Source organism: Nannobrachium achirus, assembly GCF_963921795.1.
Source record: "Nannobrachium achirus genome assembly, chromosome: 16".
Lineage (NCBI taxonomy): Eukaryota > Metazoa > Chordata > Actinopteri > Myctophiformes > Myctophidae > Nannobrachium > Nannobrachium achirus.
This window is the reverse complement of record NC_137823.1, coordinates 25,304,324-25,330,922: the sequence shown is the minus strand read 5'-3', so window position 1 is coordinate 25,330,922 and position 26,599 is coordinate 25,304,324. Positions and strand designations below refer to the sequence as shown.

Below are 26,599 nucleotides of genomic sequence, written 5' to 3'. Positions count from 1 at the left end.
TGAGACGGAGACGGCGTGTAGGTGGGACAGACAGTAGGAAGGTCTGAGAGGATTGCTGTGTGTCTGTCTAAAATGTCCTTCAGTGGTCCCGGACCGATGTAGCCTGACAGCGCATCGCGGGTTTGAGTTCCGTTTCCTGACGATCTTCGCTGCATCTCTCTCTCCCTGTTTCCTGTCCATCAACTATATACCATAAATAAAGGCAGAAATGCTAAAAAATATATCTTAAAAAAAAAGAAGAAAGAAAGTGTCCTTCAGAGAAGACACTGACCTGCTGCCTTGCTGTCAATGTACAGTCAGTGTGGGGTCACGGGTCAGGGGGTCAGATCTCGGTGAGGGTGAGGAGTACCTGACCCCCCATGTTCATCTCATCCATGCTGATGAGGAAGGTGTCTTCATTGGAGTAATGTCTGATCATGTTGTCGTCCATGTTCACCAGCATCCTGCAAATAGAAAATATGACCCATTAACAAACCTATTTGGGCCTAGAATTATTGAATGCTTTAACCAGTGAAAAATAGCAGATATACAAGCTCACAGCGCGGCACCAAGTGCCGCGCTGCGAGCTTGTAGATCTGCTATTTTTGAAATAGTCGTGAAAATGTGTGCACATCTTTGAATATATGTATTTTTTAAAGTGAACGTTTGTAACACAAATATTTGCGGGTCCCTGATACAATATTTTGAGATGGGGGTCTGTGGCCAAATAAATATAATTTTGGGGGTCCTTCACATGACAAGGTTTGAGAACCACTGACAACAGTAGTCTCTCAAGAACAGACTAACTGAGCTCCAGTTGAGTGAAAAGGACCTTTTCTTTGACGATGGCTGGCCAGATTGCTGACATAGAAACATAGGTTTTTTCAAAAAAACCTTAGAAGGATTCAAAAGACACTTATAGAATCGGGTCAAAATTCTAACGTTCACGATTTTTCAAAAATAGCAGATCTACAAGCTCGCAGCGCGGCACTCGGTGCCGCGCTGTGAGCTTGTATATCTGCTATTTTTTTATATTTAAAGCATAAAATATTGCGTCATAATGTGTTCAGGCCTAAATGGGTTAAAACCGGGAAAGCATCTGTGACATTTTAGATTATAGGTAGCGAGACTCGGGGGGGGGGGGGACATAACTCGGACGGCACTGAGACGACTGAGGGTGACTTCACAACGCTCTGCACGGCGACTCGTTAACCTAAAGCTCGCTCGGAGGTAGGGATGGGACGATATGAAAATGTTATATCACGATTATTGTCACAAAAGAAATCGTGATTTACGATATTATCGCAATAATCAAGATCCATTATCCTGGGGCGGAACATTTGTCCAAAAAATAGCATATCTACAGGCTCACGACGCGTCGCAACGTTGTGAGCTTGTAGATGGGCTATTTTTGGGCAAAGACATTTGATAGAGAGTGAAAGAAAGACTGTATAAAGTATGTATATTATAAGTACCATTTGGCCTGGAGTGAGCCATTGCTTTTATAAAACTGCTACCATGTATGGGAAATTCAGTCAAAAAAAATGAATCTAAATCATTACAAGAATGAAATTAGTCATTGTAGAAAAATGGTGGCTGCTATGTAATGTTTACGTATAGATTTCTCTCCAAGTTTGTTACTCTGTTCTTTGCACAGCTCTAACTACTAAATTATTGTTAACAAACTTTAAACCCAGCCATTGTAAATCAAAAATGTGAAACTGCATGCACACAACAGTATAATCTCTGTCACTGCCGACTGGTACAGCTGGTCATGTGGGAGGGTGAAGACCGCCACATGTCTCTTCTTTTCAGATACACATTGAGTCACCGGCCGCTACTTTTCACCCGACAAGCCAGGAGTTTCACGGGGAGGGAATAATGCATGCCGAGGAACGTGCTGGCCCACCTGAACAGTGGCGTCAGTTCAGCAAAAGCTAGGGTATGGCAAAGATGGGAGTCCTCATGGAAAATAGGCATTACATTTGGGATAACATGGTTCTATTGTGAAAATAGCAGATCTACATGCTCACAACGCCTCACGCTGTGAGGCGTTGTAAAAAAAAAAAGAAAAAGAAAAACGACTTATGTCCGTTTTTTACACAGGTTTCTACGGTTTCTTGGGCTGGATATGGCAGCCTGGAACGGGTTGTTCAAGTGCAGCTAAACTTGGCACGTTAGTAAACGTGTCACAATTAACAATAATGAATTGCACCTGTGCAGCTGACCTGCGGAACCTGGGAATATACACCATTTTGTCAAGCTGGGGAGAATACAAGTCTGGAGAATCTAATTATAATGCCTTGTTAAAGTGTCCATTTTGTACAATTTTGCATTTGTAGTTATTTTACTGTAATTTAACAACATAACCAGCGCAGATAGACAAAGAAACATTCATGGATTTATATTTAAAAGTAACTTTTATCTTCTCCCCTGGACCCAGGGTATGGCAGCTGCATACCCCTGCCATACCCAATTGACACCCCTGCACCTGAACAGGCCCCTAGTCTTCATGCTGGTGGGAAGGAACCTTTCCCTGCCCCCATTTCTTGCCAAAACTTTTAAAGGTTTTTTGTTGGACCATATGGTGAAACAGAGATTGTTTCAGGTCAAGCCAAGACTTTTTTCTTAGCCACTGAGTGATACAGAACTTCACAGCCTTCAGATTGTGTGACTTGACAAACCCGTTTTATTGGCTGGTTCAGACAGGGATCTCCACATATGGGCATAAAAGGGATGTACTATATACAGTACATTTCCATATATGGGTAACTGGTCCGATATACATCACTGGCCGGACGGCCAAGAATTGGAGCGACCTCGCCCTTTTATGTCGCCCTGAGGCGTCTTACCAGTAACATAATATTAAGAGAGGATGACATGATAGCAGTTATTAAACCAGGGATAATGAACAGTGAGCCAGTCATTATGGACAAAATAAACCCAGACATGGTGATTGGTGATTAGATTCTGCTGCAAAGCAGAGGGGTATTAATCACCCTTGAAAGGCTTATACTGAATGATAATGACTATTCATGGGGAAAGCATATAAAAAAAAATGTTTGCTGCTGTGTGAGCTGGTGGCACACACAGAAAGGACATATTGTTCCATTTATTTTTGCATACTGCAGGTGCGTATCTAATGTTTTAATATGCTATTATTTGTTGTAACCATTTTTGTAACCAAAATATTGATTCGCCTTTTTGCACATGAAGTGCGACACGCTGGTTTTGTTCTTCATTTAACCTACTGATATTGGCTTTGAAATGCTGAAGTTAAAATAAATACATGATTCTGTTAACTTTGAGTGATCATTGACTTTATTAACCACTCTAAATATTCCATTGACGACGGTCACTCGGGGCTCTATACTTTGACCTCTACTTCTCTCCCCTCTACTGCACTAGGGTTCATGTGGTTGATATATCTAACATAAAGGAACAGTATAAATTGGGGACTCCAATCAATAAAGTATGCAGGGTTGAAGTGGTTAACAACAGTATTCTTACCCGTTCTTACACCTCCTGTAGACCTTCCCGATTCTCTGCGTTGGCAGCTCGAATTTTTCCGACACCTACAGAGACATATCGGTGTTAGGAAGACTGCTGCACAAATTGAACAACAAAGCACTCGGCTATTAATATAAAATATAGCTGCCTCGCCAAAAAACAAGGTATTTTAAAAAACCCATTGTTAACCAGAATGACATTCCTCAACCAGACTAAATTTTCTCTCTTCTGGAACAATTTGTGGGGCCCGACGCGGCCCTCGGGACCTACTTTGGAACTGCCCCGCTCTAATGAATGACCACTTCCTGTCAGACACAAACAGGAAACAGCCCTCACTTCCTGTGCCACAGGGTCACAGGGTCACAGGGTGGCATATAGACTGTTGAAGTTATTTTTACCCCGCATAACAGAGCACACATAAGCCCATTTTCCACTGGCCTAACACCACACCACTCCACACCACACCGCCCACTTGAGGTTTTCCACTACAAGGTCCTGGGTAGAGTGGTGTGAAAGTGGTACTAAACAGGGTACTAAAAAGTATCCACTCTAGAGTAGGTCTGAGCTAGGCCAAACACTTCATAATGACTGATCACTCACTGACTTTTCATTTAGACCACCAGGAGATAGTTGTAATACATGATAATAGATTCTATTGTGTTATAACCACTATTATAATCTATTATAGTGTATTATAATTATCACAGTAATACATTAATACTTTATAATGTATTATAATCACAGTTATAATCCATTATAGTGCATTATAATTTGTAATACAAATTTATATTGTATTATAATCACAGTTAAAAGGGTCAATTTAGCCCATTTTCCACTGGCCCAACTCCACACCACTCCACACCACACCGCCCACTTGTGCCAGGTTTTCCACTACAAGGACCTGGGTAGAGTGGTGTGAAAGTGGTACTAAACAGGGTACTAAAAAGTATCCACTCTGGAGTAGGTCTGAGCTAGGCCAAACAGGGCCAAACACTTTATAATGACTGATCAATCACTGACCTTTCATTTAGACCACCAGGATATAGTTGTAATACATGCTAATAGATTCTATTGTGTTATAACCACTATTATAATCTATATTATAGTGTATTTTAATTATCATAGTAATACATTAATACTTTATAATGTATTATAATCACAGTTATAATCCATTACAGTGCATTATAATTAGGATAGTTGTAATACAAATTTATATTGTATTATAATCACAGTTAAAAGGCTCAATTTGTTTCTTACCGATAGGGGTACCTTTTTGTAATGGAAAATGTAGATATTTTTATGTGGTGTGGTGTGGTGCGGTGTGGTGTGGTGTAGTGTGGTGTGGTGTGGTGTGGTGCTAAAACTGCAGTCGAAAAGGGGCTTTTGTTTCTTACCGATAGGGGTACTTTTGTGTAATGGAAAATGTAGATATTTGTATGTGGTGCGGTGTGGTGTGGTGTGGTGTGGTGTGGTGTGGTGTGGTGTGGTGTGGTGTGGTGTGGTGTGGTGCTAAAGCTGCAGTCGAAAAGGGGCTTTAGCCTACTTACTTTGCTACAGAGCTTGCTACTATAGTTGGTCGGTGACCTATTTGTCAGACTAATAGCCACTAACCCGACCACTTAAACCCTATACTTAGATCAGTGGTTCTTCAAAGTGGCATTCTGGGACCCCCAGGGGTTCTTGGTGTCCAGTGGGTTCCCAGAAAGAAAGTGTGTTAATATTAGATTCCGAATCACTTTAAGCTTAAATTGGAAGAAACTCGGGCCATTTGGAATAAGTTAATCTGGGGGTCCTTCACATGAAATAGTATGAGAACCACTCACTTAGTTCAGTGGTTCTCGACCTTTTCAGGCCGCGACCCCCAAAATAATCATATTTTAACTGGGGACCCCCCCCCACCCTGACGAGCACTAAGAGTTGAGGCATTACATTTCGTATAACACGGTTCTATTGTGAAAATGGCAGATCTACATGCTCACAGCGCCTCACGTAACCCTAACCCTTTATGAGCATGTAGATCGGCTATTTTCTCAATTTCTGCCTCCAATATTTGACAATTTGGCCAGTGTTTAATTTGTAATTTTAGAGGTATTAAAAAGTCCTTAAATTGTCACTCAAGAAATCTGCAGATACCCTATACACTTACACTTTATGTTGGTTTGTTCACTGTTGAGTGAGAAAACAATGTTGCACATTATGTTAATCGTCTGCGGACCCCCCAAAATAATTTGGGGACCCATCCTGGGGGTTGAGAACCACTGCCTTAGTTGACCGGATTCCCAAGGCCTCTATACCAGTCACCCCTCCTGTTTTCGCTCTACACTAAATATCTTCTGAGAAAATAGCAGATGGAAAAGCTCACGACGCGTCGACATGCAACACATTGTGAGCTTTTAGATCGGCTATTTTTCCAAAGAGTGTTGGTCCCGGAATAGGGATTGCTTTGTGTCCAAGTATAACTATTTAGTGGACTAACTATTTAACCAACTAGTGGTCAATCTGAGGAAGACTCACAGCGTCCAGCAGTCCACACAGAGTTGGTGTCCTCAACATCAGAGCGTCAAACACCTCGTCCGTCTCCTTGCGCACATACAGCAGGACTGGACAGATAGAGAGAGACAGACAAAGTTAGCAGCCTACCAATTTCTTTATATTCGGGGTTCCCACACATTTTTACCAATTCATTTCCAAAACTTTTCCAAAACTTTTCCAGAATATTTAACCCAATTTCCAGGACTATATAACAATAATTCAGCTCAATAACAGGTCGCTTACTCCTATGCGCAATGCCCAAAGACAGGTGGTGTAGTGTTTTCAGGCCGTGACCCCAAAAATAATCATGTTTTAACTGGGGACCCGGCACCCTGACGAGCACTAAGAGTTGAGGAATTTTGTATAACACGGTTCTATTGTGAAAATAGCAGATCTACATGCTCACAACGCCTCGCAACGCGAGGCGTTGTGGGCATGTAGATCTGCTATTTTCACAATTTCTTTCTCCAATATTTGACAATTTGGCCCGTGTTTAATTTGTCATTTCAGAGGTATTAACAAAATCAATAACCAAAGACAATGCATAGCTATTTTGTCCAGGACCTTCCAGGACCCTTGATCAATTCCAAAACTTTTCCAGTACTGGAAAAATATTTTTCTAATTTCAAAATATTTCCAGGAATTTCATGACCGTGGGAACCCTGTATATTGGTCTTGTGTCAAACCACAAAGGGTGTTATCCTCACCTGTGTGTTGTTCTGTCCTGGACATCTTGGCATGTGTCGCAGACTGTCCACTGGACAGCGTCCTCTTCTGTCCCACCCTGAGAAGACAACACACACACACCGTCAAATTCTGAGTGTTCATATAGAATGTACAATACTGTGAATTTTCAAAATTGTACTTCTTAACTTTTGAAAGTGAACTAGTGTCTGTCTGTCTTATCTGTTGTACTGTATGCTGTATGTTGTTGTACGTGATGTGTACTGTATGTGGTGAAGAGTTCACAACGGGCCTGAAAATTAAGGCCCGGCCCTAACTGGGCCCTAACTGGTCAGGCCCGAGGCCTTACCCGGCCCTACTAGTTAGCATACATTTTAGGCCCTACCCGGCCCTAAAACCTTCGGGTCGGGTCGGATATGGTCGGGTCTATCATATAGTAATAGTAATAAAATAATAAAAACAAATATTTTATTTTTTCTTTGAGCCCGAGGCCCTACCCGGCCTGACTAATTAGCATACATTTTAGGCCCTACCCCACCCTAAATGTAGGTCGGGTTCGGGTATGGTCGGGTTCGGGCAGAATGGACCCCAGGAAGAATAGCCATGCTTAGGCAAGTGCTAATAAAGTCCATAATAAAGTAAAGTAAGTAAAGTATCTAGAACCCAGTGGTTCTCTAACCTTTCAGGCCGCAAAAATTGACCAACCCCCCCCCCCCCTCCCCCTCAATTTGGAGACCCCCTTGCGGGTCCCGACCCACAGTTTAAGAAGATCGCCACACAGTGTGTTGTGAGCTTGTAGATCTGCTATTTTCAGAAAGGGGGGATGTATTAAGAGCCCTTGGGAATCCGGTCAGCTAAGTATAGGGGTATAAGTGCTTAAACTAGAGTAACTGTAATCATATCACAACACAATAACAATACAGTTGTACTGAGGTCAAAGGTCAATTACCCACCTGTACTCTGTGCCATCCGATGGACCAGTCTGTGGAATGACAGACAAACAGACAGGCAGATATTAAAATAAGATAAATACATCCAGAAGATAAAAGTCTCGTGACTGCTGATGTTATTACATCTCACACATGACTGCAGGGCCGGGCGTGTGTGTGTGTGTGTGTGTGTGTGTGTGTGTGTGTGTGTGTGTGTGTGTGTGTGTGTGTGTGTGTGTGTGTGTGTGTGTGTGTGTGTGTGTGTGTGTGTGTGTGTGTGTGTGTGTGTAACCACATGCAGAGTAACTGACGGAATAATAATTAATAATTATTGTTTGCATTGGCAGAGACAGAGAGAGGGAGAGAGAGAGAGAGAGAGAGACACTCACACACAGAGAGAGAGGGAAGCCTATACACAAGGACACGCTATATCCATGAAGGAGGTGAACTGAGGACAGGGAGAGACAGACAGATAGAGACACAGACAGAGAGACAGGGTGTGTGAGGGACTGACCCAGAAACACAAGAAAGAGTTAGACAGAGTAGAGAGAGAGAGACAGATGGACCTAGAAGGAGAAGGAGAGAGAGAGAGAGAGAGAGAGAGAGAGAGAGAGAGAGAGAGAGAGAGAGAGAGAGAGAGAGAGAGAGAGAGACAGGACAGTTTATAACACAAACATTCAGAAGAGGAGGAGGAGGAGAGGTGAAATAAGGACAGAGGGATGAGGAAGAGAGAAAAAGAGGGAGGGAGGGAGAGAGGGAAGGAGGGAGGGAGGGAGGGAGGGAGGGGAGATGTATAGAAAGAGAAAAGTCTGTACAGAGTTCATAAACAGAGGAGGGAAGGGAAGGTGAAATGAGGACACAGAGAGAGAGGGAGAGAGAGACAGACAGAAACATAGGCACACGACTAGTTAGATTGACAGACAGAGAGACAGACAGACGGGTACCTGTCTGTGTGACGATGATGATGATGACGAGTAGCAATGTTTTTGTTCCGGGATGAAGAGGACCGGCTGGTAGTTCAGGTCCCTGATTGGCTCGAACACTGTGACATCCAGATACCTGCCACTGGCTGAACACACACACCCACCCACACACACACACACCCACACACACACACACACACACACACACACACACACCCACACACAGAAACACCCACACCCACAGCAACACACACACACACACACACGTTACCATAACTGAAATTACAGCCCCGACCGCCTTAAACTAGAAAAACAAAAGCCTTCCAGTGGAGGATGAAGTCATGGAAAAGGGGAGGTTGGATAGGCTGTAGAAAAACACACACAGAGAGCAGCATTGTCCTGCATCGCTCAGGCTGCTTTATGTCCCGTAATGGACAAGGAGAGACACCAGACAACATCATCTTCCCTCACTCGTCCGGACAGATTTATTGCTCGCTCGTACGGCGGCGTTGCGCGGGGCGGAAATAGCCGACATGCAAGCTCACGACGCGTTGCGGGTGCGGCACGTCGTACTGTATGTCGCATATTTCCGGTCGACCCATGATGTGTAGTGTAAAACTTGCCAATGGGGTTAGAAAAACATTGTTCTCTGTCTTTGTTTTCAAGAACGACACAACCTCTCTCTGTTCTGTGAATTTAGTCCACCTTGCCAGAACTCTTTCTTGGATAGTTCTTTTGTCTTTGACATTAAGTTGAGCTTATTTCTCTTTTGTTTGCTTTAGCGCGAAGGACAAACCTCTTGTCCTCAAACCGAGTTCAATGTGGAGATAATGACTGAGCTGCCATTTAACACTTTAAACAGCAGAATATTCGCAAGAGTCTGTCATTATACAGAAGTGTCACCGTCACCATCTTCTAATTTGGGCTTCACATACTCTACAGTGTTACACATCCACATCTGCTTGTATGTGTTTAAAGGAGTAGTTCCCCCCCAAATTTCTATCAATTACTAACCCCATGAGGGATGGAATGGGAGTAAGTCCTTGCGACATACTAGTGTCATGTCCAGGGGTTGTACTTATACATCAAGCTCACGCTACAGAAACAGGAGATGGGCATCTGTCCCATGGGCCTCATGGCTCAGCAAGGCTCACCCAATGAAGCCTTGACTTCATGGCGGACTCAATTGACCTGCATCTGAGTTTTCTATCAGAGATACCCGGTCATCAAATTATTGGATTTGGAATGTGGAACAAAACTAAACATCTCCATGAATTGAAAGCTTCATTTGGTGTGAACTACTCCTTTAATACTTTAAAGAGGGTGTTAGGTCATGTGCTTTGTGTTAAACTGTGTTAAATAGCTCTATATAGAGTGGTATAGTGAATGGAAAATCGAGTGGCAAACCGAGTGGCAAAGTGAGTGACAAAGTGACTTTAACGTCGCTTAACGTAATTTAATGCAATCAGATAGAACTTTTCTGTTTGGATGTATGGGCTGTCAAGGCCAGAAAATAGTATTTTGCCACTCTGTAGGCGTTCTGGGTATGATGATGTCACACGCATACACTTAACCCATTTAAACCTGAGGACAAAAACACCTTCTATCAACATTTTCTGAAAAAAGTAAAAAGAAAAATATATAATAACAAGCTATTATCGTCTCTGTTGTGTGGAAACTTCAAAAGTAGCTGAAGTGGCAGATCTACAAGCTCGAAACGAAGCGAAGCAATGTGATGCTTAAATTGTGTGATGCTGTACTAGTAGTATGATCAAGTAGGACATTTATTTCCCCCCAAATACTCACAAAATGTTAAAATGTGGAGCTAAGAGGTTTCTGCCCGACAACAGCGAGAGAGAGAGAGAGAGAAAAACATCAACTAAATAAAGGTGTTCCCAGCTTAACAACGTACAGGCGTTAACAGGTCTAAATAAATGGGTTAAAACATCATTTAGGCCTAGAATTATTGCATGCTTTAACTATTGAAAAATAGCAGATATACAAGCTCACAGCGCTGCGAGCTTGTAGATCTGCTATTTTTGAAAAATTGTGAAAATTTGAATTTTGAGTTTCTAGTGTCTTTTGAAGACTTTTTGAAAAACCCGTGTTTCTATGTCAGCAATCTGGCCAGCCATCGTGAGCCTACATGATATGTATTTGGCCACGGACCCGCATCTCAAAATATTTAGGGGACCACCCAGAAGCAAAATTTGAGTTACAAACGTTCGCTTTAAAAATACATATATTCAAAGATTTGCACACATTTTCACGACTTTTTCAAAAATAGCAGATCTACAAGCTCGCAGCGCCGCACTCGGTGCCACGCTGTGAGCTTGTATATCTGCTATTTTTCTATAGCTAAAGCATTCAATAATAGGCCTAAATGGGTTAATGTCACGGTTATTTCCGTTATTTCATCCGCTGCTCCCATGATGCCACAGTGCGGCGGGAGAAGTAGGCTGACCTGCGTTGGAGGAGGCGTCCAGGCCTTTGAGGCGGCGGCGGTTCTGCTTCCGCTCCTCGTCGCGGATCTTCCTCTCGGCGCCCTTGTCGCAGAACACCTTCACCTGGCTGGCCGCCCGGTGGACCCGCCTCTCTGCCCCGCCCCCGGCCCCGCCCCCCATCACGTAGCTGTCGATCTGCAAGACCAGGGGGAGGCCCCGGACCCCCTTCTGGGGGGAGAAGTCCGTGCTCAGACAGTGGACAGACACAAAGATCTGCATGGGGGACAGAGAGACAGAGAGACACACACACAAAGAGAGAGAGAGAGAGGGTTCATTGAGTTTGTGAGTAAAATGTGCAGACAGTGTATTAGAAAGTAGAGTGTGGGGAGGCAGAGGCAGAGAGAGACAGTCTGTTCTCAGACAGTTCAGACACAAAGAACTGCAGAGGATGGAGAGAGAAAGGTGAAACAAGGACAGAGCGATGCAGACGGAGCGAAAGAAACAGACTGAGAGAGAGAGATAGAGAGAGAGAGGATGAGATGGACAGACACACAGGTAGACATATAGACAGATATATATATATAGACAGACAGACAAGACAAGACATATATATATATATATATGCTTATATAGATATGGACAGACATATAGATAGACAGACAGCGATATTGACAGATATTAAGAGAGATCGATACATATATAGACGATTGATACAGTAGTGTGTGTGTGTGTGTGTGTGTGTGTGTATATATATATAAATACTCTATATGCCTGTGTGTATAAATATATACTGTATTTATACACACACACACACACACACACACACACACACACACACACACACACACACACACATACATATATATATACAGACAGACAGACAGACAGACAGACAGACAGACAGAATATTGACTTATATTAAGAAAGCTCGATCGATAAACAGACAGACAGACAACTGGGTACCCTCAGTGACATAAAGACATATTTCGGAATTAAGTACAAAGGATGTTCGCCGATCTGTATAGCAGAACAAATTCATCATAAGCTCATAAAGTGGTGAATAGATATCGATTTGCAGATATAATTCCCCGTAATAATAGGAAAGGAAAGGCAATAATAGTGACAACAGTAACAGTTATGAAAGGTAACGTGAGGACACCGAATGCAGTGTTATAAAACATCTCTCTCACACACACACACACACACACACACACACACACACACACACACACACACACACACACACACACACACACACACACACACACACACACACACACACACACACACACACACACACACACACACACACACACACACACACACACTTTCAGCCAATCAACTTTTTCCGCGGCGGCCATGTTAGCCCCACGCTTGCGCTCCGACTGTTGCTAGGTAACTTTGGAATGTTGGGCATGTTGCCATGGTGATTGCGCTGAGAGGAGGAGAGCATCCTACCTCTGCTCTCTCCATCTCTCTCTCTCTCTCTCTCTCTCTCTCTCTCTCTCTCTCTCTCTCTCTCTCTCTCTCACACACACACACACACACACACACACGCTCACGCTCACTCTCTAGACAAACATTGTTGTTCTGTTTGTTTACTATTGTTATTATATTACCAGAGTAGTAAAGTCGTCTATGCCAGTGGTTCTCAACGTGTGTGTCGGGACCCTCAAGGGGGTCTCCACATGATTTTGGGGGGTCCTCCAGGTGACATTAAAGTGACAATTTTACAACGCCTTGCAATGCTTGTAAAGCACAACACAGTATGCATCTGTGGAACCTGAATAAAACTAAATGTACAGTAACAACTCAACTCTTCCAATTCCATATGCTTGGCAGGGTGGGGGGTCTCCAGGTCAAATATGATTATTTTGGGGAATCTCCATTTCAAATTAGATAATATTTTTTTGAGGGGTCCACCAGTTCAAATACGATTGTTTTGGGGGATTTTCTTTCATCTTTAGGACCCCACACTACAGTGTTCATTCAACTCTGAGAGGGTACAAATGGAACCTTTTTTTAATCTTTAGGAACCCACACTACAGTGTAAATGTCTCTGTGTTTAACTAATTATTGAATGCTTTAACTATAGCAGATATACAAGCTCACAGCGCGGCACCGAGTGCCACACTGCAAGCTTGTAGATCTGCTATTTTTGAAAAATCATCTCTGATTCTATAAGTGTCTTTTGAATCCTTCTTAAGGTTTTTGGAAAAACCTATGTTTGCTATATCAGCAATCTGGCTAGCCATCGTCAAAGAAACGGTCCTTTTCACTTAACTGGAGCTCAGTTAGTCTGTTCTTGAGAGACTACTATGTCAGTGGTTCTCAAGCTTTTTCATAAGAAGGACCCCCAAAATGGCCACAGACCCCCAACTCAAAATATTTAGTTCCAGGGACCCCCCAGAAGCAAAATTTGAGATACAAACGTTCGCTTTAAAAAGAGAAAGGGTTGTGAAAAAGATTTTCACACATTTTCACAACTTTTTCAAAAAATAGCAGATCTACAAGCACGCAGCGCGGCACTCGGTGCCGCACTGTGAGCTTGTATATCTGCCATTGTTCAGTAGCTAAATAATTAAATAATTCTAGCCCTAAATGGGTTAAAAGACACTCTGAGAGGGTACACTTCATCGTCTTCTCTAAATCCGATGACAGAATTATTTATTGTAATTATTTATTTATCTTTAAATATGAGCATGTAAATAAAGACCATATATATATCATATAATATATCAAATAATAATAATAATACAAATCATAATAATGATAAACCCATCTCCATATCACTTGTGTTTTATTATTGTTAATCCATTCTCCATTGTGTATGGCCCCCCCAGCTGGGCATGCTCTGTTACTACAGCTCCCGTTCTGTGAGATACAGGTCAGGTACACTAGTGAAATTACTAGTGTCACCTGTTCCTCATTTTTACCGGGAAGTCCCTGGAGCCCTTCACAGACCCCCGGGTGTCCCTGGACCCACTTTGAGAACCACTCATATAGAGAGAGAGGGACGGACAGACAGACAGACAGACAGACAGATAGACATACCCGTGCTTCATTCCTTGAGTCCCAGGTGAAAGACACTGCGTTGTACGCGATCTCCTCGATGTTGTCTATGGTGCTGAAACTCTCCTTGTAGTCGGCTGGACAGAAACGTACAACATATCGACCATTATCACCATGCGCCAAACAATGGATGATGCCCAACTCTGTGGTGTAAATGAAGCTCATAACAGTTTTGTGTGTGTAAAAAAACAAGGCATACAAGTTTGCGGCACGGCACGAATTTCAATTGATGCATTGTGAGCTTGTACAGTATATCTGCTACTTTTAAATAGCCAACGATGGAGTGGTAAAATGATTGTGACGCTATATTAACAACTTTTGCTGGGGACCCCCTGGAACCGGCACAAGGACGCCTGGGGGTCCCCGCACACCACTTTGAGAACCAATGGTGTACTGAGTAGCCTGTGTGTGCGTGCGTGCGTGCGTGTGTGTGCGCGCGTGTGTGTGTGCGTGCGTGTATATGTGTGTATATGTGTGTATGTGTGCGCGTCCTCACCTATATCTAAACAGCGTTGTTTGGCGGTGTGCTGTCTGCTTTGCCAGAACCTCCAGTGTTTCAGCTGCTCTTCTGTGACCTTCTCTTCTCCAAACACCAACATCACCTCACTCTGTGACACATGCACACACACAGTAAGAAATACTCATATTTGACTCCCAAAAAAGAATACAGGCGAAGCTGTTGTTTGTTTGTGTCCGGGTAGCTTAGTTCAGTGGTTCTCCATTATTTTGGGGGGGTCCCCAGATGTTTAACTAAATGTTAACATTGTTTTCTCACTCAACAGTAAACAGACCAACATACAGTACACGTGTATACTGTACATGGTATCTGCACATTTCTAAAGTGACAATTTAAGGACTTTTAAAGACCTTTTTAGTACCACCGGTCACACTGGCCAAATTGTCAAATATTAGAGGCAGAAATTGTGAAAGTAGCAGATCTACATGCTCACAAGCATGTAGATCTGCTATTTTCACAATAGAACCGTGTTATACAAAATGTTAATTCCTCAACTCTTAGTACTCGTCAGGATGGGGGGTCCCCAGTTAAAATATTATTATTTTGGGGGTCTCGGGCTCGGCCAGAAAAGTGTGGGTTCATTCCTGGGCACTGCCAACTCAGCATGTGAGTAACATGGCTTGGGTGGGGCAAATCGTGCAGTAAATACTGGGAGCTGGTGGTAGGTGTTTGCGTGCCACCTCAGCATTCCATCATCTCCCAGGAGGCTCTAGCACATTGTAACAGGGATAGACTGCCGCGTTCTCAACCTATTGTTTAATCATATAATATTGTTGGCTGTCAGGTGGACACAATGAGTGTTCAAAACCGTTAACTTTTCGGGAACCTGTGTGGCTCTTATGCAGTTCTCTTGTTAATACTTAAAGGGGCACTCCACCACTTTTCAACCTATCTATGTTCATGATAAAATATCACAAATTTTTTCTACTCAGTTTGGGTCTCATAGGAGAGCTGTGGGTGGGTCAAATCCTTCCTACCGGTGACATCATCAATGGGAAATGCAAGCTAATAGAAACTGCAGGCTTTCTATTCCTGAAAAAGTTGCAATGTTAAAGTGGAAGCCATTGTTCTCGTGATAATAAAAATATATATATATCTTTTCAAAAATATTATAATTTTTTTTTTGTCAAACGATGATGTCACCGGTAGGAAGGATTTGACAGCTCTCCTATGAGACCCAGTATGAATAGAAAAAAATTGTGCTATTTTATTATGAACATTAGTGAGGACCTATTATATGAAGACAGGTTGAAAAGTGGTGAACTACTCCTTTAAATGACGATAAATAATGACATGATGATAAAGCTCCATCAGTAACTTCTGTCCTTTGAACAGGGTTCCCACACATTTTTACCAATTAATTTCCAAAACTTTTCCAAAACCTTTCCAGAATATTTAACCCAATTTCCAGGACTATATAACAACTAGAAATACTGTTCCTTCGAAACAGTGTGGGCTCGATTCCAACCCAAAACAATAATAGTAAAAGTGTCAAGTTCCCAGGCAATGCTCTCTTTCATTTTACTGACGTAAAATGGTAATGCAAATACAATGTAGACAAGCAGTGTTATTACATGAACTTAAAGGACCAGGTCACCTTTGGGACAACCAGATCTTATTTTATTGTTGTGTGGGGACACGATCAACACAATGTTGAGTTATTTTTTGTGTTCAATCTGTGTTTTTAGATATTTTAGTATTTCAGTATGCTACAACTGGTCATATGATGCATTTTGCATCATATGATGCATGAGATGATGCAATATCATGCTACAAAGCATCATATGACCAGTTGTAGCATGCTGAAATAATAAAATATCTAAAAACACAGTTGAACACAAGAAATTACAGGATTGTGTTGATCGTGTCCCACACAACAATAAAATAAGATCTGGTTGTCCCAGAGGTGACCTGGTCCTTTAAAGGTATGGACAATTAAATCAAAATAAAATTAAAATATAATGTGGACGGGTAACCAACAACAAAAGTTCGAGACCAGTAGCATGTTGGGAACTGAAGTTATGGCTGTTTAAAGCCTGGGAAGAAAGATGGGGAACCTGTGTGTGTGTGTGTGTGTGTGTGTGTGTGTGTGTGTGTGTGTGTGTGTGTGTGTGTGTGTGTGTGTGTGTGTGTGTGTGTGTGTCTGTCCTAGGGGTCCCTGAACTACACTTTGCAAACCAGCAAACCACATCAAAGTAATAGTACGCAGATGGTCCTAATATTGACAAGCTTTTTAAAAACAGCAGATCTACAAGATCACAACATGTCGCAATGTCACATTGTAGATCAGCTTCTACGTGATTCATCTACCGTATGTTTTGTATTAATAATAAAATCTGCAAAGTAACAAGTAACTAAAGCTGCCAAATGCAATTGCAGTGGAGTATAAGTAACAAAAGTGTAAAGTAAAAGTTGGTATACAGTACGGGACATGCTGATCCAAATGCATATGGGATATACTAGGATTCAAATGCAGACAGGCTGAAATTCATGGCTTTTAAAGTGTTTGGGGTGTGGTTTTGCCAGGTGGGTCCACTTCGGTTGATCGTCTGATTTGGAAATGCATTGGTTGTGATATCTCCCTGACAACCAACAACAACCACACAGAGTGCCCCTGCGGGTTCTAGGATATATACTGTAAAGCCCATCGCCCGGGAACCTTATTCTTTTTAAGTTAAATTTCTAAAACACTACAAAACATGTGTCAAAGACAAATACAAGCAAACGTCTCCACAGTAACACAGTAACAGTTGTTTGTGTGTCAGTGTGTGTGTATGCGTGTGTGTGTGCGTGTGTGCGTGCGTGCGTGCGTGCGTGTTAATAATAATTATTATTATTAATAATAAAATCTGCTAAATAAAAAGTAACTGAAGCTGTCAAATGCTGTATTTATAGTAGAGTATAAGTAACAAAAATGGAAATTAGAGTAAAAGTACCTAAAAATTGTACTGTAGGTACAAGTACTTGTTTGTATATACTTGAGTAAATGTACTTGGTTACTTTGCAGCACCACTAGCCTTACATTAAGACGTCTCTGCCGAGACTTTCGCATTGTCACTGCAGGGCCGACTTATGTAAGGCTACATCACCACAGAACAGCCAATGACAGCCAAGCCTTTAATCACAGCTGTGTCAATCAGTAGAGTGGAGAGGGACATTTATTTATAGTTTTAACTATAACTATAGTTTTATACATCACACAGCTTAGACATTTGGATCAAATCAGACAGCAGACCTGTGTGAACGCATTGATATAAATAGCATATCTGAAGTGTGAATATTGCAGCCACAGCGACTTAATATAAACATGGGTCCCTTTCCTCTGTCTCACTCTCTCCCCACTCACTAAACCCATTGGAAATGCATTGGGTGCTTAAAGTTAAACATTTTTATTTTTTTATAATTAAACTACAAAACATTTCAAAACCAAAAGTACAAGCACACGTGTCCTCAGTAAGCTGAACACATAAAAATTTGAATGGTGTTGAAAGGTGTAAGCGTTTAAGAGATGAAGCGCGCCAAAGTTTTGAGGAGATACTGACTAGTATAGTATATAAATAATGAAGATAACATACGTGTGCTCGCCTTCCAGGCGAGCCCACAATAATTCAGCTCAATAACAAGTCGCTTACTCCTATGCGCAATGCCCAAAGACAGGTAGTATGCCAGTGGTTCTCAACCTTTTCAGGCTGTGACCCCCGAAATAATCATGTTTTAACTGGGGACCCGGCACCCTGACGAGCACTAAGAGTTGAGGAATTTTGTATAACACGTTTCTATTGTGAAAATAGCAGATCTACATGCTCACAACGCCTCGCAACGCGAGGCGTTGTCAGCATGTAGATCGGCTATTTTCACAATTGCTGCCTCTAATATTTGACAATTTGGCAATGTTTAATTTGTCATTTAATTTGAGGTATTAACAAAATCAATAACCAAAGATAATGCATAGCTATTTTTTCCAGGACTTTTTTTTTTCTAATTTCAAAATATTTCCAGGAATTTCATGACCGTGGGAACCCTGTTTGAATGAACCACTAATTAATTCCCAGTGTTCAAAAGGAATTCTCCAGATGCTACTGTGCCCATGAGTAATAAACGTGGTCTACAGGGGGCGAATATTGAGTTCATAGGAGATGCTACATCAGCTGTAGCTTGTGATTGGCTGAACCGGGGGTAGTTCTTTTTTTGGTTAAAGGTTTGGTCTAATTGTGTTTATATTGCATTATGGTCGTTGAGGGCCCAGTTGAAAACGAGATGGTACCTCTCATGGGGTTATTCCCAATAAAGAAGGAGTTCCAGTTCCAGTTGCAATTAAAAGCGCATCAGCAGCGCACACACTTAGTACACACAAACGCTCATGCATGCACGGCGCACGCACACACACACACGTACCCGCACTGTGTAGGGATGGTGTGCCTCAGCGTTCAGGCCTCGGAGGGTGATGGGATAGAACTGTCCTTTGTTCAGGTAACTCATCGAACTTGAACCTTTTGGTTTCAAAGACTGAGGAGCCTCTACGATGTATTCAAACTGATGACTGATAGGGAGACAAGAGAGAGACAGAAGAGAGAGATTATTACAGTTATTAAGGCTGTCACAATCTAAACATTTTAGTCGACAAAAACTGACCTACAAGTAATTGAGATTTGATAAATTTGCCATTGCCGGTGGCTGTGTAATTTTGGCGTGAGTGTTGAAACATAAACATCAGTGAAAAATTCGATCAAAATCTTTGTTTAATTGAAAAGGCTACAGAGTATGACTTAGTTTAACTCATTAAAATCGGAAAGCATCTGTGTCATTTTAGATTTCTTTAGCTATTGAAAGATAGCAGATAAACAAGCTCATAGCGCGTCACTTCGTGCCGCTCTATGAACTTCAAATCTTTGCTTCTGGAGGAGGTACCTGGAACAAAATATTTTGAGATGTGGGGAGTTTTTCAGAAAACCGTTGTAAAGTTTCTTCTAAAACTGGATTTAGAAGAAATTATTTGAATGGGACTCAGGTCTTAATGGGTTTAAGAGTGTTGTTACCTGCTTCCAGAGCTGGGCGAGGACATGTATTCCTCAGGGGTGATGGATGACAGACGGAGCTGGACGTTGTCCTCGGACAGGGACAGGATCTGTGGGCGAGACAAAAGGACCAACGTTACAATCCTACATACAGTATCAGCACTGTCGGTCAGAAACCTCGCATCTCCAATATGTAAACTTTTGTTTTGTAAATTAATGAACAACTACTTTTGTTTAAGTGAAAAGGTTACAGAGTATGACTTAGTTTCACAGTTACCGATTAAAACCGGAGAGCATCCTTCGCACAAAAGTAGTGAAAGTAGCTCATCTACAAGCTCATAATGAGGATGAAAGACAGTATAGTAGCAACCCTAAATGATATGTAGAGAGCTGTGTACTGTGGGTAAGGACTCTTCTAATATAACTAAGATATACCCATAATGTCATTTCCCACATGGACCTATTTGCGGGTTATACCAGTGTCAGTATACTTCATGTAGATTACGCGGTCGACACATGCTGACATTTTGCACCTTAATCCCATGTACATACAATGCACTGACGTTTGTCTTTTTTTTGTGTGTGTTTTTCTAGCACCTTAACTAACGTCCATAAGTATATCATTGCACTCTCTCAAGGGTTAAATAAACACTGATGATTGTACAGCGGGATTGGGGTCCAACAAATAAATAAAAACAATGTTTCAAATGGGGATCCGTGCAGGGGTTCCTAAACGTTTTAGCTCAGGTCCCAAAAGATAAATTAAGACGTTTGCCCAGGACCCAAACTACTGAAAATAGCAGATCTACAAGCTCACATCATCACTTTGCAATTCATTTTAGCTGCTCAGGGCTATTTTAGCTGTAGCAGATTCGTCTGGTTTCAGGGATAGTAATGTACATCAAACAAAAAGTAATAATAATAATAATAAAAGGGCTGAGAAGAATAACTGTGCTTAAACTCACCTGGCTGGGTGTGTGTTTGTAGGTCTCTGTGTACGTGGAGTCGGGTGTCAGGGCCTTGGTGGTCCCGGGGCTGTAGGGGTCGCCGTGGCCTTCGGCCCGAATATACCGCGGCCCCTCAGACTGGGAGCCGCTGTGGGACTGGGAGGGCCCGGCGCCATGGTGAGGGCCCTCCAGAGCTGCTGAGAAGGAGGAGGAGGAGGAGGGGTGCAGGGGAACCTCCAGACTGCTGCCAGAGTAGCCGGATAAGGACGCAAGGGATTGTGGGTAAGAGGGACATTCCTGCTCTCTCTTGTCGCCGCCGCCCTGGACCGTCACCGTGTGCAGAGGCACGTTCCTCAGAGGGGTGATGGTCAGCAGGGATTCTGGGTAACCGGGTAGCAGGAAGTTACTGCGGAAAGACAGAGGACGACACTTGTTGATACAGGTTTACTGAAATGTTTAACCCATTTAGGCCTAACCTATAGTTATGCCCAAATCAGAAATTAGCCTACAAAAACAAATATGTTGATACATACTGTACATGTACTGTAAGCCCCTCCCATACACTAAAATGTGTACCCGGTCTGAATGGGTTAAAGAATAGAGATGCTAGACCAGGGTTCCCCAATAGGCGGCCCGCGGGCCATTTGCGGCCCACGGGGGGCTACTGTCTGGCCCCCACCAACCCCAGTAATAATGGTGGTATAAGAGCAGCAGCAACACTAGTATATCATCATTGTCGGGTGGAAACCTCTTATCTCCAAATTTGTACGTTCTTTCGCAAAGTAAAGCCCTGCTTCATCATACAAGGCCGTCGCACAAAAGTAGTGAAAACAGCTGATCTACAAGCACACAACGCCTCGTGGTGCGAGGCGTTGTGTGCTTGTAGGCCGGCTGTTTTCACTAGTTTAAATCATTTTTAAAATGATAAATGCAAAACAAACGGTTTTGGACATACAAGATTTTCACCCGACAACGACGATATCTAACGCCACCGTCGCCCCCTGCAATGTTGTGGCCCTCGGCTTGGTACCCTAGACATAATTCGGCCCTTGGGGAAAACTAATTGGGGAACCCTGTGCTAGATAGACAAATGCCTAATTTATGTTCTGTGTACATCAACGCCGCAGACCGAAAATAGCCAATCCATAATAAGCTTATAGAAGGGCTATTTAACGAATTGACTAATTAGTCACTAGATGACGCTGTATGACAACGTTTTAACCAGGCTCACTGATTGACTAAGACAGACAGATATTTTCACAGTGGAATTAATGGAATCAAAACATTATTAGTACATGACCCATTACACAATGTGATGTACGGAAACAGTAGGATAATGGAAATAGTAGAAGAGAGAAAGAAAAAAAAAGAAGAAAAAAAAGGATATTTAGAGAGATTTTTACATTTTGTTGGGATCAGCATCCACAGGTTCCGTCTTGATGTGTCCTGCAACCTTCTTGTCCCGAGGAACCTAAACAGAGAAAACACTTTATTTATCTCATCTAGGGGTGCAAGAGTTACTTGAACTAATCGGTTTAATCCATTATTAAATAACGTTTATTTATTTTTATATACATAACATGGATATATTGTGTATAAATGATATACATCATACACTACTTATGGTTTGGCAGAAATACTCTCCAGAGGGGACACAACCTTTCTTTGAGGCGGAAAGTCTACTAATCTATAAAAGCTGTGCCAGGTATCGGGTGGAGGACAGAGGCTATGATGACAAGGACCTCCTGAATTGACCATTAATGTGGCCAAGCAGGAGGCAGGACCACCATTAATTATGTGCTCATCCAGTATTGTATTGTATAGTGTATATAACTCGGTTATCTTGTTTATTTTTGTTTATCCTGTGATTTCTGTGAAATTATTGGTTATTGCTCCCCTTTTCCCCTGTAAATATATTCTATTTATTTTCTTGTCTCTATTTGTCTTCTTTTATCCTCCTCCGCATACTAGTGTTTTCTACCCGTCTGTCATTCAATGTCATATGAGATACATAAAGGTTTCCTGTGAAAATAAGCCAAAAAGCTTACTAGGATCTCCTTTTGGCTGACCTTGCACCAGTGAACTGTACTGTCATAAAACTGTACCTTTCCTATGCAAACTTCTAATAAAGTAACCATCAATCAATCAATGGGATCCAATTTATTGTATTATTAATGATTTACTATCACAAACAGCGGCACAGAGCCCCAGCTAATCCAGTCCTGTGGTAAAAGGTTACCTTGTTGTAGTAGTCGTAGAAGTATTGCGGGTTGGAGCCCTCCTCTCCGTTGAGGCTGAGCATGGCCTTAGAAGCTGCCGTCAGAGGGTTCTCCAGATACAGCCTCCACGACTCCTCGTCCTCCTCGTACCCGGGACCCGGCGGGACCCCGTACACCTGGTCTGCATGGACCAAAACCAGGCCCCTCTTACTGTAGGCACGACCAGACAGAAACAAAAATGCAAACGATGAAAACGCAGCACTATACATTTAAAATTAGTTAATTGACATTTGGCCAAAAATAGCCGCTCCACAAGCTCAGAACGCGCCACATGAATATTAGGGATGCAAGGGTTTAAGTGGTTAATGGAAAAACTAGACTGCAATGCACTCTGTCGAGGTGCCAACTTGTGTCTTGTGCACTCGTGGCCATGTATGGCCTACTTGTGCGCCAGCAGAGCGCGCAAGTACTGCGATCGGTCTGTCTGTATGTACTGTATGTGGGTGGGCATTGGGCAAGTTGGCACTCTGCCGAGGTGCCAATTTGCGACTTGTTATTTATATCAGTTCGCACTTATTGGTGGTGACGTTACCAGTTGGTGGGGTCACCAACAGGGTGTTTTTTCAAGGGTTTTCCCATTGGATGATGATGCAGTACTTGTGCCCTCTTCTGGCAAAAGTAATACAAAAATAAAATCACTCAAAGATTTGGCCCCCACGGTTTAAATGATTACAACCAGGAGAAGACGACACTTAAAGCCTCATGATATTAAGATATCTAAATTAAACCCTCGTTGAAGTGAAGTCTAGTCTAATATAGTGATATGGATGTGATACATTGCCCAGTCTTCACTCAGTTTCAGTGCTCAGACATGGCAGAGAGTGGGTGGCAGAGCGTGGCTGTAAATGCAGATGTTCCTGTAGAACAGGTCCATTCAACCTGCTGAGCTGTCTGTTCACAGTGTTCAGGAATGCGACTGAGTGAGAAAAACAAACCGCGCTGATTCAATGAAAATATTATGCGTTTGTGACCAGCCGGGGAGAGTAGTAGAGAGAAACAGCCTCAAATAAAGACTTCTGTGCAATCAATGGCTTTCCTCACGTGTCACTGTCACGGTAGAGGAAAGCTTACATCGTTACTTTTTAATCCTATGTCGACCTGAGCCCAGCACCAGCACTTAAAGGATGTGCGCATCACCTTGTTCTTCTTACATCATTACTCGACAGAGAAATTACTTCTGCTGAGTTTTTCAGCACTGTCTGACACACAGTTTACAATGTAATCCCAATTTGAACAAATCCACAACACTCAAGAAAAACTGGCCCTTACTATCAATTGATCAGTTATTTCCCTTCAAATTGTGACTGCCACTGTACAACTGTAATAAAGAGAGTACTGTCACACCAAATGTTCACGGTTGGTACATCAGTGGCCATGGGTGTAATTTAACAGCTACACAGATTGGGATCCAGGGACCCCCGTGGCTGTGGGTCCTCGAGGGGGTTCCCAGCAAAAAGAAGAACAGCATCTTTTTTAGGCCATTTGCGAAAGGTTTTCAAAAATCTTCTCCTATGGCACAAAATCTTTTCAAATAGGGTCCTCCTCTGCAAATCAATTTGGGGGGCCCTTCATGAAAATGTTTGAGAACCATTAGCTAGCCTACTCACTGCCTGGTGAATGGGAACTGCCACCCATTCACCAAGCTTAACCACTTTAACCCCAGCAGCATCCATATTCTGGGGGAACATTTTTAGACAAAGCTCACAACAATGCATAGCAATGTATAACTCCTTTTTGGCAAAGTGCAGAGAGAGAAAAAAAAAGCAGTCCATAGCCAACTCAGATCCAATTGACTAAGTCTAGATAAAAGAGTTTAAGTTGTTAAAAAGCAATTTCTGTTTGCCCTTCTTTGCATGGCAGCAATAGGTCTAGTAGCTGGCTAACCTAAGTAGGCTAAGAAGTAAGAACTGCAGTATGTCCTACACAACAACTACTGTACATCCAGTCAATCCAGACCTGATCAAATCCGCATTCCAAAAGCATCTCTCATGTGTTAGTCAACACAACACAGCTGAAACAGGTTTCAAATTCTTCATCTTTTTTTTTTCATACAGACATGCAAACAGTTGGAACTTGGACCAAGTTGTGGCAACTCACCTGTCACATTCCTCTGACATTTTGACTTGAGTCTGAACCGGACTTTCTAGTTGGAAGAGTAAAAATCCGACCCGTCCAGAATAAGATGCAGGCAGGTTCAGTTCTGTCACGTTCAGTCAGTCGCCTGCCTCGTTCACCTCTGACGTTGTTTTTACCTGGGCAGGTAATGCAGCGACGTGTGGGCGGGGCTTGGTTTACATTCAAGGGTCCCTTGCATGTAAATTATTAAGATAATAGCGATTTTCTGGGTGTCGCTACCCTGAAACTCGTGGCAAACTGTTCTTTATCTGTCTACTTTGCATACCTTTGATTGGCAACGGTAGGCGATATGATAGTGCCAGTTTCTTCTGAGTTTTTGCCCATGTAGGATGGTTATAATAATAATATTTAGGCTTTACGAGCTGTAGACAACAGACAGACATCGTTTACAGCAAGAGAGGCTACATTTGAAAGTGTTGAGGCCCAGAGGGAAAAAACACAACAGTCCTATACTGCCCCCTACTGTTGGTAGCCTAGATAGTAGATACATTATTGTTTAATTTTTTCGTCCTTTTGCCAAATCTTGAGGCGCTTCACAGTTGCATATACTTATGCATACCACATGATTTGAATAATACAATGAATGAAAACAAAACACAAATGGCCAGAAGTAAGTGTGTGTGTGTGTGTGTGTGTGTGTGTGTGTGTGTGTGTGTGTGTGTGTGTGTGTGTGTGTGTGTGCGCGCGCGCGTGCGCGTGTGTGTGTGTGTGTGTCAGTGTGTGTCAGTGTGTGTGTCAGTGTAAAACTTTCACCATCACACATTTCCTTTGGGATGGTGAATTAAAAAGGTGTGGCCAGTTTCATAGAAACAAGCAGGTGATGAGACAGATGGCCTGTCTGTCTGGAGTCACAACTTGCCTTCCAAGTTTAAATCTGTTATCAGTTATAGTAAGTAGGCTACAGTAGTCTACATACAATATCATTTATGCTTGATGACGTTTTTGGATCACATTAGTTTATTAAAGGAGGAATCCACGTTTAATTGCTTATATTAGTCTCAAAGTAAACAAAAGTTACAAAACAATATCCCTGACCTTAACCCATCAATTCTGCAGTTTCAAGTCTGTTTTGGCAGTGCAACATGCTTATATACATTAGAAATAATAATGAGCGTTTTGCATCCTTCCAACAACTTACAGATGAATATTCCATTCCCAAACAACACTTTTTTAGATATTTACAAGTCCGCAATTTTGTCCGTAATACATTTCCTGCCTTTCCCAACTTACCAGATGACACTCCCATAGACACTTTCTTGGCCCCATTACCAGTTCTTAAAGGTGCAATCTCACAGATTTACGAAGATATTTGTTGTTTACGCCCTGAATCACTGAACACTATTAAAGCACGCTGGGAGGAAGATCTGGGGGAGGAAATAACCGAGGAGGTTTGGGATGCCATCTTACTACGAGTGCATGGGTCCTCTATTTGTGCGAGACATGGTCTAATTCAATGTAAACTAGTACATCGTATCTATTACACTAAGGCTCGGTTGGCTAGAATCTATGATAGCGTATCTTCTGAATGTGATAGATGTAAACATTCCCCAGCGGACCTCATTCACACGTTCTGGCTTTGCCCCTCCCTACACCACTATTGGACTGAAATCTTCCACTCTATATCAGGCATAG

General features: G+C 42.4%; 1 protein-coding gene across 1 annotated transcript; it reads right to left on the bottom strand.

The window, feature by feature from the left end:
• Positions 1-322: 322 nt before the first annotated feature.
• LOC308300926 (grainyhead-like protein 1 homolog) lies at positions 323-24,948 on the bottom strand (the record flags this gene model as incomplete). The annotated part of the gene is made up of 16 exons (XM_080744823.1): positions 323-443; positions 3,490-3,554; positions 3,826-3,828; positions 6,004-6,089; positions 6,729-6,805; positions 7,659-7,687; positions 8,579-8,703; positions 11,022-11,274; positions 14,056-14,150; positions 14,570-14,681; positions 18,986-19,130; positions 19,627-19,715; positions 20,571-20,958; positions 21,956-22,023; positions 22,792-22,981; positions 24,929-24,948. The coding sequence occupies 16 exons, from the start codon at positions 24,946-24,948 to the stop codon at positions 323-325; spliced, it is 1,866 nt and encodes a 621-aa protein (XP_080600949.1).
• Positions 24,949-26,599: the final 1,651 nt, after the last annotated feature.